The following is a 13,882-nucleotide window of genomic DNA, read 5'->3' as shown; positions in this document are numbered from 1 at the left end:
GTGGTTTATATATCCAATGGAATACTACATGGCAATGAGAAAGAATGAAATCTGGCCATCTGTAGCAACATGGATGGGACTTGAGGTGTCATGCTAAGTGAAATAAGTCAGGCGGAGAAGGACAGATACCATATGTTTTCACTTATAAGTAGAACAGGAGAAATTTAACAGGACCATCAGGGAGGGGAAGGGGAAAAAACAGTTGGGGAGGGGGAAGGGGGCAAACCATGATAGACTTGAATACTGCGAACAAACTGAGGGTTGATGAGAATGGGAGAGAGAGGAAGGAAGATGATGGACATGGAGGAGGGCACTTGGGATGAGCACTGGGTGTTCTATGGAAATCAACTTAAAGATAAATTATAAAAAATTAATAAATAAAGATAAGTAAAATGAAAAAAATAAAAGTTTGTCTAAAAATAATATTCATTGGTACAAATTCCCACTAATCTACAGTTTGTTAGCTTTTGTTTTTGTTTTATTTTGGCCAATTCTAATCGGGAAGGCAGAATGTATCTTATGTGAATTTGCATGTTCCTGGCCACTAGTGAGGTTGGTAAATATTTCCATGAATAAAAGCTATTGGATTATATGCCTTCCCTCTTTTTCTGTGGTTGTCTTTTGATTCTTAAAGCAAATGAGTCCTTTGTTATATTATTAGCAAATATTTTCTCTCAGTCTGTCATCTTTTTGTCTCTTTTGTTTGGAAACTTTAAAATTGTACATTAATAAATATTTTGACTGTTTCCTTCTTGGCTTATGAGTTTTGTGTTTTAGAAGCTGGGAAGATTTTTCTGAAGCCGTTCCAAGAGAATTAATTTTTTTCTACTTCCTTCTGATAGTTTTATAGCTTAAAAAATGTTCAGATCCTGAATACATCTGGATTTCACTTTATAGTGTGAGTTAGGGAACTAATTTTTTTCCTTAATGGATTGTCAGTTGTATCGACACAGATTATTGGTTCATTCTCTCTTTCTTCTAGTGATCTGAGATGCTGGCTTTATTGAATAGTCCTCTCATATGTGAGCATTTGTCTCTGGATCTTTCACTATTACATTGAGTTATTTGAATGCTCCCATGCCAGTTCCATGCTGTTTTAATTATTGTATCTTTCATATATATTAACATTTGATTGGCCAGAAAGTTTTCTTAAACATTTTAAAACAACTACTTTTTGCATAATTTTCCATTCTAGATCATTTTTAGAAAAGTTGAAAATCAAGCTTAAAAAACTCAAAAATGCTATTGGGGATTTTGGTTGGTCTACATGAATTCACAAATTACTATTGGATAAAGTGCAATTTTTTTCAAGTTTTCATTTAAATTTCAGTTAGTTAACAACAGCATAATATTAGTTTCAGGTGTAGAACTTAGTGGTTCAACACTTCTATACAGCACGTGGTGCTCATCACAAGTACCCTCCTTAATCTCCATCACCTATTCAATCCATCTTATCCCCGCCCACCCCCACTGGTAGCCATCAGTTTGATCTCTATAGTTAAGAGTCTATTTATTGGTTTTTCTTTTTTTCCCCTCTCTATGTTCATTTGTTTCTTAAATCCCACATATGAATGAAATCACATGGGTTTTTTTTTCTCTGCCTTATTTTGCTTAGCAAGAATACTCTCTAGCTCCATCCACATCATTGCAAATTGAAAAATTTCATTTTTTTCGATGGCTGAGTAACATTTTATTGTGTATTTTTATACACACACACACACACACCACAGCCTTATCCATTCATCAGTTGATGAACATTTGGGCTCTTTCCAACATTTGGCTATTGTTGATAATGCTACTATAAATATCAGGGTGCATGTATCCCTTCTCATTAGTATTTTTATATCCTTTGGGTAAATACCTAGTAGTGCAATTGCTGGCTCATAAGGAAGTTCTATTTTTAACTTTTTGAGGAACCTCCATACTGTTTTGCAAGTGGCTGCACCAGTTTGCATTGCCACCAAGAGTAAAAGAATGTTCCCCTTTCTCCACATTCTTGCCAACACCTCTTATTTCCTGTGTTGTTAATGTTAGCTGTTCTGACAGCTGTGAGATGATGTCTCATTGTAATTTTGATTTTTACTTCCCTGATGAATGATTTTGAGCATCTTTTCAGGTGTCTGTTGGCCATCTATACATCTTCTTTGGAGAAATGTCCGTTCATATTTTCTGCTCATTTTTAAATTGGGGTTTTTTTTGGGTGAGTTTATAAAGTCTTTATATATTTTAGGTCAATACTAACCCTTTATCAGATATGCCATTTGTAAAGATCTTCTCCCAGTCAGTAGGTTACCTTTTAGTGTGATTGTTTTCTTCACTATGCAGAAACTTTTTATTTTAAATGAAGTCCCTGTCTTATTTTTGCTTTTATTTCCTTTGCCTCAGGAGAACTCTCTAGTAAGAAACTGCTATAGCCAGTGTCAAAGAGGTTACTACCTGTGTTACCCTCTAGGATTTTAATGGTTTCCTATCTCACATCTAGGTCTTTCATCTATTTTCAGTTTATTTTCATGTCTGGTATAAAAAGGTGGTCTAGTTTCATTCTTTTACATGTGACAGTTCAGTTTTCCCAACACGATTTATTGAAGAGACTGTGTTTTTTCCATTGAGTATTCTTTCCTGCTTTGTCGCAGATAATTGATCATATAGTTGTGGGTTTGCTATTTCTAATAACATTGAGTTATTGTATTCAGGAACATAGTATATGGCTATTCATTTGTTTTTAAATTTTCATGTATTTTAGTAAAGTTTAATAGCTTCTTTTCCATATATTTTCAACATATTTCTTGTGAAATTTACTCCTGCATATTTTTGAGAGAGAGCACAAGTAGGGGATGGGCAGTGAGAAAGAGAGAGAGAGAGAGAGAAGGAGAGAGAGAGAGAGAGAGAGAGAGAGAGAGAGAGAGAGAGAGAGAGAGAGAGAGAGAGGAGACATAGAATCCAAAGCAGGCTCCAGGCTCTGAGCTGTCAGTACAGAGCCCAATGCAGGGCTCAAACCCACGGACCATGAGATTGTGACCCGAGCCAGAGTTGGAGGCTTACGTGACTGAGCCACCCAGGCACCCCTTCAGGGGAGCATTTTTCAAATTACACATTTTGATTTGTTTTTCTTAGTGTATGAGGAATTACTAATTTTTGAATGTTGCCCTTATATCCAGTCACTTTACTGAACTATTTTTATTAATTGCCATAATATTCAGTGTATTCTTCTGAATATTTTTAGGGAGATAGTTCTATTTGCTACAGATTTTTCCTCATTGCAGTGACTAGGACATTCCAGCAGACTGTCTATTTCTATAAATGTTCCATTGATATTTAAAAGGAATGTGTAGGGAATGCTTGCATTTTTCCTTACCCATTCCCAATGAAAATTATCATCAAGCTTGTAATACCACAATCTGAAACTAATTTCTTTTTTCTTCTGGAATAGTATTTTCTTATTTTCCTTCCTGGAGTTCTCTTGAGTCTCCTGTCCTGAGTCTTAGGTTTATGAGTACTGCGTCATCAGAATAAAATAGGTTTGCAAATAAACAGAAGGCAAAGCAATATACTTTATGACCTTGACTTACGTGGCCATAATCAACTCTCTTTGCACATTGAATTTTTCCCATTCCTGAGACTAGGAGATGAGAATATGTGTAGGCCAACCTCTGTGCTGGATGCCAGGCCCTCTGTCATCAGTAATAAACAGTCACTGGCAGAGCTTTACTTTTCTTGCTCTGTGAGCAGCATGTTTGGAGGAAAAAAGGCTGAGAACCTTGGAAGCCAGCTGGATAGCTGTGTGATGGCTGTCACCTCACCGGCTCTCACCTACTGCCCCCAGATTGCAGACTGTGGGGAACAGAAGAGGGGCCTCCTCTCCTGCTTGTGCCTCTCTTCCTGCCTTCTCCTCTCACTGTCCTCGCGTGGGACTCATTAAGCTCCAAATGGTGGCCCTGTGAGCATGGAGCCCATCAGAGTTTTGTCTACTAGCATTATAGTATCCTTTTTCGGGAACAACTTATTTGAAGTCTTTATGACACATGATGAGTCATCTTGACCTCTCCAGCCCAGTTAGCTCTTTTCTGGGTGGCTGCAGTAAGCTGTGTGCTCTCCACCTATCCCACTTGCCCCCACCCCCACCCCGCCGCCAGCCAGGGGCCTCTTCAGCCAGAATGATCTAAAACTGTACTCAGCTCATATTGGTCCTCTCTGTCTTCCCCAAAACAATAAGCCTTGAATATTTCCTGTCAATCTTAGAGTAATGATTAAAATATTCAACCTGGCCTATGGGTCCAGCAGGTGCCTTTACCCACCTAGTTTTTCAGCTCGTCCTGGACCATCTGCCACCCACTCTCTGGGTCTCAGCCACATTGGCCTTCGTTAGGCCATGTTCCGCTTCTCCACAGAGCTTCGTACATACTGTTTCCTCTGACTGGCATGGCTTTCATCACGTCCCTCCTCCTTCACTAGGGAAGGCTCCCACTCCGTCCACACCTCAGTCCAGACATACATTCCTCAGGGAAACCTTTCCTACGTCCCTGCCCAGTCAGAGTCCCTGACTGCAAGCTTGCATAGCCCTTCTTCATGGGCTTAAAAAAATTAAAATCTTCTCCACTACACTTGATGAGCTCCTTGAGGCAAAGACCATGTCTGTTTTGGTTTACCAGGATGTCTCTAATGCCTGGCCTCAGACTTGGTGAAAAATAAGCGTACAAGTCTGTTGAATGAAAGAATTAAAAAATTATCAGAGGCAGCTTGCCCCATGATCTAGTCTCGAATACATTCTTCATCTCAACTTAGTAAATGTTTATCTCTCTGTTATCAGCAGTAAGGGAATTGGAGGTAGGTTTTATCCTATACCAGATAAGGTAATACTACTTTATTTCAAAGTTTTTCTTTAAAACCACAAGAAACATTATTTAGAAATGTATCCTCTACTGATCTTGTGCTTCCAAAAGAAATTTTGAGAAAACTGAGGGAAAGCAACATTCATTCAACTTTTGTGTGTTTGAAACATGATTGTAACAAGGAACAAATGCCTCCTGGTCATAGAAGGAAACACGAGCCGCAAAGTATCGGAAGGCTGACGGAGCCTGGAGATATCTGAGGAGAAGCAGGGGCAGAAGGACAACCAGCAAAAGACTTGCATTAATTTAAGAAGTGGAAAAGCTTATTATAAGCATTCTTCAAAACCCTTCAGAAGCTAGTAAAATAATATTTTACTGTGTTTTCTCCAGCTCTTAAAACTTCACAAATGCAAATGCGTGATAAAATGTGAAAATAAGTATTGGCAACTAATTACATTCTCAGGGGAGATTTAATTGAAAAACAAGCATATTTGCACTGCTTCTCCTTAGTAAGATGTTTATGGCATCTGGTCAAAGTAGAACAAACATTTGAAAATCCTTTGACATAGCTGGTATTTAAAGAATAGCAATTGGCTAACATTTGCGGCTCTGTATGTTGAATATTTTGGCTCCTTTCCTCTGGTATTCATTCTGAAAGATTTATAATCCTTTGGGGATGTGGTCTACAAGAGTAGAACTGAATCCTGAAATGTGGAAAAACTAACTTTCCCTAATATAAAACTGTTCTAAAAAAAATCCCTCAAGTCTATGAATATGTTTCCAGATTTTCAGAAAAAGCTGATGATTTACAGAATTTTTTTTTTCCTGTAAGGATCTAACTTCTTAATGATAAATATAAAATTTCCATCTTTTGGCTTCAAAATTGGCTTAGAAATAATTCAGAAAAATATAACATCTTACCTCTCTGGGCATCTGCCGAAATGACATGGCCCTCTAAAAATTTTATGTCACTGGTTATGATGTATATAATGAAAAAAGGCACAAAAGATAAAAATGATCCAGAAGAGAAAAATTTAAAAACCTTGAAATGACATAGGAAACAATGATTGTGCTGAATGTATAAGTAGAAAAATGCTACCAAAGAAAATACAGGTCAAGAATAGCCGTCAAGAGAGTCCTTGGTCACACGTAACTGAGAATGTTGGGACAGCACTTTCTCCTTCAGAGTGTGACTGGTGTGGGCGGACTCCCTTGTCGTGACTGAGGCCTGACATGCTGTTTGACGTCTTCTTTCTTTCAAGTCATGCTGGAGTCTGAAGCCACAGCCTAAAGAACGCTCTCTATCTGAGGCTCTTGGTTTACGTTTCTAAATTTTAATGTGGGAGCCCCGCTCTGTTCCTTCAGGTATCCCAGGGAATCTTTCTGGCTCCTTTTAACCATTTAACTTCAACAAAAAAGCTTTTTAAATTAATTCTCTCTCTCTCTCTCCCTCCCTCTTTCTCTCTCTTTGATTTTTTTCTGTATTATTTTCTTTAATTATTGTTAGCATTTAGATTCTTTATGGCTTATGAAATATCTGCCTTCTGTTTTTAAGTGCTAGTGTATGTGTGGGGAGGGGGGTCTTGTGCCCCCAAACAAGGGAGATTATAAAACTGAAAATAATAAATGAAGGAGTTACTGCTTTATATTTCAAACTGTAAGAAAATTGGTAGTGTTAAAATTTCTTTTTAAAAAATATTTTCTAATGTTTATTTATTCTTTGAAAGAGAGTATGAGCAGGGGAGGGGCAGAGAGAGATACAAACACAGAATCTGAAGCAGGCTCCAGGCTCTGAGCTGTCAGCCCAGAGCCTGACACAGAGCTCAAACTCACGAACCATATCATGACCTGAGCCAAAGTTGGACACTTAACCAACTGAGCCACCCAGGAGCCCCAAAATTTCTCTTGATATCGAGAAAAAGATATTAGGAGCTGTAAGAATAAAACTTATTATGTTAAATGTAAATAATAAAATGAAGGCTTTTGTCATTCTGAACTTGGTATCAAATATAGTAGATAGCCTAGATTACCCAGAAAGAAAATTAGTATGAAAAGGAGACAATGACAGTGGTGTCAACACAGAATAGTGGTTTGTAACGTTTTTGGAGATGTACAGGGACTTTTCTGAAAGGGTAAGAGGAAAGGCTGAAGTCTCAGACTTTCCATCTTTTTGATGCTTGTTCTCTTATACTTCTATGTCTGCTTCTTATTTTAAAAATAATACATTTTATTGAATTCACAAGACGGTTTACGTATGTGATAGAAGGAGGGGCTTGGGCTGCTTGAATATAATTTCCATTTTTGTGGTAAGTGTATAGACTATATCTCTGTACATTCATATATAATAGATATAGCAATCTAAAGTGATAATTAGCAAATGAGAATAAACATAATTTGTAGGTGTCTTTCCTCAAAAAGGAGAGAAAGATTTATTTGAGGCCATTGGTACTATGTTTTCAAGTAGAGATCCAAGGTCATCTTTCATGAGCACATTTTACAAAAATGTTTATACTTACCTCTGTTAGAAATATTGCTTTTGTGTCTTATGAACTATTTCAATGCTTATACTAGGATTCTTATTTACCACCCAGTCTTAATAGTGGATAATAGGTATGATGCTGTGTCCTCCAGATGAGTTTCAAAGCATTAATGATCAGTGGGCATTGCTTAAGAATTCCTGCAGTGAATTCTGATTATAATTTTCTGGCAGGTCTGTTTCACTGATCAGTCATTAATTTGTTGTCTAATGTCCCAGACTGTTTTACCTTAAAGGAGCAGTTCCCCACTACCCTTTACATCTGGTGATTAGCTAAGCAGACATTGATTGCATGATTCTCTACATTGGGCCAGCATTTTGCTCACAATACAGAAGGCTTCTTTTCTTTTCTCCTTTATCCACATGCTGAGTCCTTCCAGGTCTTAATGGAATTGCCTCCTCACTCCCCAACCCACAGCCCTTCCTCCACCTTCCCCGGTCTCAGCATGGATTGTTATACTACTTCCCACAGAGTTTCCCTTTCTCCAGAAAGACTGTTCCAGACTGTTCTACCTACATCTGTAATAATAATTTTCAGGCACGGTTTGGATTGCATAGTACTCTATTCAAGAACTATGGGGACTGCCTATTACCTCTACATAAAACTTACATTCCTCAGTCGATCTCTCAAGGCTTGCCCTTGACTCTATTTAATGTACTAATACCGCCTAATGCGATAGCTGTTTAAAGCAGACAGACCACCTTTAAATGTTGACTCTTAATTGGAATAATGTTTTATGATACTCTGTAAAGCTTTTTCATGCTTCAGCTCTACATGATCCATTTAACAAATTATAACCCACTCAGAGAACTTAAAAAAATTTAACGTGCTGTGTAGGGGGAGACACATTTCCCAGCTCATGGATTCATAACCATTAAGTAAATTTCCATGGAAGTGTGATCTGTTTAACCTTTCTGCGGCATTGTGTCTTCCTAGGGAGGAAATCAGACAGCTACAGTGATTGCATTGTGTTCCATGAAGGATTTCAACTTAGCACAAGAGACCTGCCAGTTGGCAATCCGGGATGTTGGAGGCCTTGAAGTTTTAATAAATTTGCTTGATACAGATGAAGTCAAGTGTAAAGTGAGTGGTTTCCTGACATGGGTGATGAACCTTCTTCACACCTTCTTGTGCTTCTTTTTACCCGTAGGTGTCTGCCGCTTCTGCCTAGTTCTTGTCTTTGTCTGCTAGCCACTCTTCTCATTTCCACCGTTCTTTATCTTCTGGTTCCTCTCCATCAGTATGTGCTTCTTAAATGACCAACGTTTGTTTACATAATGGAAGGAAAATAAGGAGCATATGTGTAACATGCAGGAATAGAAAATATTTCTTTTAAAAACGTCACTGGGGAAGGATTTTAAGTAGACTTGGAATTTTAAAGAATTTAGTACTGGTTAGGCATTAAACACTTATTTTCACCTCTACCTTCTTTTTCTCATTTAGATTGGCTCATTAAAAATCCTGATGGAAATCAGTCATAATCCTCAAATCAGACGTAATATTGTTGACCTTGGGGGCTTACCAATTATGGTTAATATACTTGATTCTCCACATAAGAGCCTGAAATGTTTGGCAGCTGAGACAATTGCAAATGTTGCCAAGTTTAGAAGAGCCCGACGGGCAGTGAGACACCACGGCGGCATCACCAAACTGGTGAGTACTGCTGACATTGTCATCGGCACCCCCCGCCCCGCCACTAAGATGTCAACTTCCTGCTGTCCTTCCTAAAGGAGATGTTACCTTTGCTGAGTCTTTTTTTTTTAATTTTTAAAAATGCTTTTTATTTTGAGAGAGAGAGGGAGGGAGGAGCCGAGAGAGAGAGAGAGAGAGAGAGAGAGAGAGAGAATCCCAGGCTATCTCCACACTGTCAATGTACAGTGTGATGTAGGGCTTGATCTCAAGAACTGAGAGATCAAGACCTGAGCTGAAATCAAGAGTCAGATGCTTAACCGACTGAGCACCTGGGTACCCCACGTTTGCTGAGTCTTGAAAAGTGAGTAGGTATTTGTCATGCAGACCCACCAGGGAAAGGCATTTCAGGAAGATGAAACTGTGTTGATAAAGGCCTAGAGCTGGAAAACAGTAGAGTATGGCTAACGAAAAGGGCTGGGTAGTAGGGCATGAAAGTGAGGGACCATGGTGGTCACACAGGGCCTAATCCAAGAGCTGAAGAGTTTAGATTTTATATAGATACCAAGGGAGTAACTGTTGGAGACACATACTTTCAAGCTGTCTGCTCTGTGTTCAGTCCCATTGTTTCAGAACGAAAAGCCATCTTCTTGGGCTGTAACTAGGTAGGCCATGAGTATCCACTTGACTCAAGCCAGTCCCACAGATTTCTGTCCCAGGAATTTGGAATTAGGAATCAGAGACTCTACTTAGTCTGGACTACTCTTTAGTAAACTCAAGATGGTGGTCATGATTATGTGGACATATCCATGGAATCTGGCCTACAGAGAGAGAGGAATGAAGTAGAGACACATAAGATAGAGATAACCCTGGGTGCCCTGGCTTCACTTCCTCTGGAGCACCCTTACTTAGATAGATGAGATACTGTTTATCTTTATAAATTGCCTTTCCCTTAAAATCTTCAGCGACTTTAGTTATTACAAAGAAAAAAAGAAAGAAAAGAGAAAGAGAAAGAAAGAGACAAAGAAAGAAAAGAAAGGTTCCTGGCAGCTGTGTCACGTGGATTGGTGGGTTTCAGCAGCCCAGGTGGGGGCGCCGTGTCCCCCAAAGAGATCTCATGGTTTTAAGAATATACAGGATATCCATTTCTCATAGAAAGTTCTAAAGGCTTTAGGGAGCATAGTTTTCTGAGATGCCAGGACTGAGGATGTAGTTTACAAATCTTCCTAATGCAAATATTATAGCTATATTAAGTAAATACAATTTTAGATTAAATTTCTTGTAGGAAAGAAATGTAAACACTCCCAAATCTGGAGGAAGGTGTTTTGGGGGGTTTTGTTTCTTTGTTTTTCATGTGTAGTATGAAAGTTAATTTGTGGAAGTATTTCTACTTTTTTAAGTTTATTTTGAGAGAGAGACAGAGCACACATGCAAGTGAGGGAGGGGCAGAGAGGCGGGGGTGGGGGGGAAGAGAATCCCAAGCAGGCTCTGCACTGTCAGCATGGAGCCCGATGCAGGGCTCAAACTCATGAACTGCGAGATCATGACCTGAGCTGAGATCATGAGTCTGACACTTAACTAACTGAACTGCCTAAGTGCCCTGTAAAAGTATTTTTATTTTTGATGGAGGTTAGCTTGGTAGCAATCCTGTATCTATGGAGGGACATGTTTTATTTCAGAGATTCCCATTTACATCATACTTATCTGTTTGTGTAGGTCGCTTTACTTGACTGCGGGAAGAGTTCGGCAGAACCGGCTCAGCCGAGCCTGTATGACGCCAGAGACGTGGACGTGGCTCGCTGTGGGGCGCTGGCGTTGTGGAGCTGCAGTAGGAGTTACGCAAATAAAGAAGCCATTCGTAAAGCTGGGGGCATTCCTTTGCTGGCTCGCTTACTGAAGACGTCTCATGAAAACATGCTAATTCCAGTGGTGGGGACGTTGCAAGAATGTGCATCAGAGGTACCGAAGCCAGCTCTGCCTCCTTTGCTTTCATTTAGCTTGGCTTTCTTTAGGCTGAAAACTAATTTTCATGGTTATCATGACTGCTAAGGATTTTGTTTTGAGAAGTCAGCAGTCTGTTATAAAGAGAAGATGAAACTAACAGAACATTAATTAAATTGGTACCCACGTGATGTATTTTTGAAAATGTTGACTAAATTCTCTTCTTACATAGTGGTGTTAACCTTAGACGTTAGTGTTTATTAAGGAAGTTTTATTAGTAAGTATAAATAGACCCTTAATATTCATAACTTACACACATAAAGATTTAAATTTGTGTTCCTAGGAAAACTACCGAGCTGCGATCAAAGCAGAAAGGATAATTGAAGATCTAGTGAAGAACCTAAATAGCACGAATGAGCAGTTGCAAGAGCACTGCGCCATGGCCATCTACCAGGTGCGCTGGCCCCGCGGGCCGCCGCCCGCTCTTCGCCGTGTGGCTACGGCAGTGCTTCCAAACACGGCTCTCGTTCTCTGGGGGTGGGACTCCGGAATCAGCCTTCTTAACAAGAACCTCTAGGGATTTCCCTGCACACATAGATCTGAGAACCAGTGTCCTGTGCTGAGGACCGATGCCTGTGTAGGTGAGAGAGAAACCTACTCCAACGTGTCTTGATTATTTAGATTTCTAGAAGGCACTTAGATATGTCTTTGTCTCCTAAAACAAATTACTTAGTGTAAAACAGCAAAATATATACATGGTGCCTTTACATTTCTTTACAGGCACCCTATCAAACATAGTGGTCTTGGGAAATTTATCTTCTACCAAGACAAGAATAGATAGATGAATGAGTGCTTTTGTGTGTGTGTGTGTGTGTGTGTGTGTGTGTGTGTGTGTGTGTGTGTGTTTCTGTTTTATCTTTTTAATTTACTTTAACCTTTGTTAACTTTTTGTGAGCTATACATTTATAGTATACTAGAAAACAGATTAGAAGTGAAGATGGCTTCAAAAAATTGGTAAATGGATGATTTTTGGCCATGCGAGCTTCTATCTGATCAGAGAAATCAGAATCAATTTCCTAGAGGAATGCATTTTAAAACATGCATAGTGGGGCACCTGGGTGGCTCAGTCAGTCAGTCAGTCCAATACCTCACGGTTGTCTTGGAAGAATTTCCAAGTATGTAGAAACTGGTAGACATGGCCGAAATTATGTAAGGCAAGAGAGCCACTATGACAGCTGCCAGCACAGAGAATTACATTTTACTTTGGAGACCCCTTCAGAAAATGGTACTCTCTGAAAAGAAGTTTCACAGTCACTAAAATGGCAGCCTCTTTAGCAATCCGCAGAGGCTTGATATGCTTTGATCCCTGACAGCCTCTGATTTGATTTTTTGTGTAGTGTGCTGAAGATGAGGAAACCCGTGATCTTGTTAGACTGCATGGAGGTCTTAAACCCCTGGCCAGCCTGCTCAATAACACGGACAATAAAGAACGGTTGGCTGCTGTCACTGGGGCAATATGGAAATGTTCCATGAGCAAAGAGAATGTGACCAAGTAAGAGAAGGCATTCAATATTCTGTAATACAAATATGTCCATCGAGGAATAGCAGTATTCTTAACTCACTGAAACTACACTGTGTATAATGAGTCGTTCAACTAAAACATCTTTCATTAAGATATAAATGTTTCTAAATTAAAGTATAGATGCATACAAAATATGGCCATTGAAACACATTCCCATAATGTTACTTCAATAAAGAGTCAATGATAATGGTACTCCTATAGTTTTCATACATGTATGTTCTAGACTAATTTGGCAGTATTAAGGATTGTTAGAAATGAAAGATTTCTACTTCCTATCCCACCACCTGGCTATGGTTTTCTGTGCCATACTTAGTAAGGCTAAGGGGCTTGCTGACATAATATTATCTGCATGAATGGGCTCTTTGGCTTATGGGCAGCCATTTAAATGACAAGTACCTCTGATTTCCTGCAGAGACCTATCAAGGTGAGGGGATGAATTTCCCACAGAATCTTTAGAGATGGAAGTGATTCCATTCTTTTTGCTTTTCTAAAGATAAACAGGATGAGTCAGCTAAATGCCAGCTTCCTGGTTGTGTGGCCATTATCAAATGTTTTCATTGAATTTTAAAGTATTTGTAAGCTTTATGACCCTCTCATTTCTTTTAATCTTCAAATTTGTCTTTTCATATATTTTTAGGGTTCTCACACACTGATGGATATTCTGAGGCAACCCTTCCTTGTCTCACTCAGTGTGATGATTTTAATAGGAAATTGGCACTTCTTATTTAACACAAAATAGGTTTATTTTGCTTTGTTCATGTAAAATAGCCTCTGTGACATGGGAAAGACACCCATAGCATAGTAGACTTGCTGACACTCTGACTTGGAAGAAATTGGTATTTATTTTAGAGAACATACAGTATAGTGATTAAAGGTGCAGATGGATGGAGATAGAAACCAGCTTCACTATTTACCAAGCTTCAAATTAGCTTTCTGAAAATGGGGATTATGGTAGTATCTGCATCATAGAGTTTTTGTAAGGACCGAATGAGCATATAGTTGCTTTTAGTAATTTTGTGTTCTTAATGTTATTAGCTGATTTTATACCAAAAGTAAATACTGTTTCCCCTTTTCCTCCCCCCACCTCTTCTTCTCATGATGAACCTAGGTTTCGGGAATACAAAGCCATTGAAACTTTGGTGGAACTTTTAACTGACCAGCCTGAAGAGGTACTTGTGAATGTGGTTGGTGCATTGGGAGAATGTTGTCAGGAGTATGAAAATCGCGTCCTTGTCCGGAAATGTGGTGGCATTCAACCACTCGTGAAACTCCTTGTTGGAACAAACCAAGCTCTTCTTGTCAATGTCACAAAAGCAGTTGGTGCTTGTGCAGTAGAACCAGAAAGTATGATGTAAGTGGCCTGC

The 13,882-nt window shown here is 39.1% G+C and overlaps 1 protein-coding gene across 1 annotated transcript in view; it reads left to right on the top strand.

Annotated features, from left to right (window-relative positions):
• Nucleotides 1-13,882, top strand: part of ARMC4 (armadillo repeat containing 4) — a 202,643-nt gene that overhangs the window by 75,248 nt on the left and 113,513 nt on the right. Inside the window, exons 10-15 of the mRNA XM_029953192.1 lie at nt 8,303-8,449; nt 8,810-9,019; nt 10,712-10,954; nt 11,280-11,390; nt 12,334-12,488; nt 13,627-13,869. Of these exons, the coding sequence (XP_029809052.1) occupies nt 8,303-8,449; nt 8,810-9,019; nt 10,712-10,954; nt 11,280-11,390; nt 12,334-12,488; nt 13,627-13,869 (1,109 nt within the window). The remainder of the gene's footprint in view (nt 1-8,302; nt 8,450-8,809; nt 9,020-10,711; nt 10,955-11,279; nt 11,391-12,333; nt 12,489-13,626; nt 13,870-13,882) is intronic.

Source organism: Suricata suricatta, chromosome 10 (assembly GCF_006229205.1).
Source record: "Suricata suricatta isolate VVHF042 chromosome 10, meerkat_22Aug2017_6uvM2_HiC, whole genome shotgun sequence".
NCBI classification, from domain to species: domain Eukaryota; kingdom Metazoa; phylum Chordata; class Mammalia; order Carnivora; family Herpestidae; genus Suricata; species Suricata suricatta.
The sequence above is the reverse complement of the archived record's forward strand: the minus strand, read 5'-3'. Positions and strand labels throughout refer to the sequence as shown.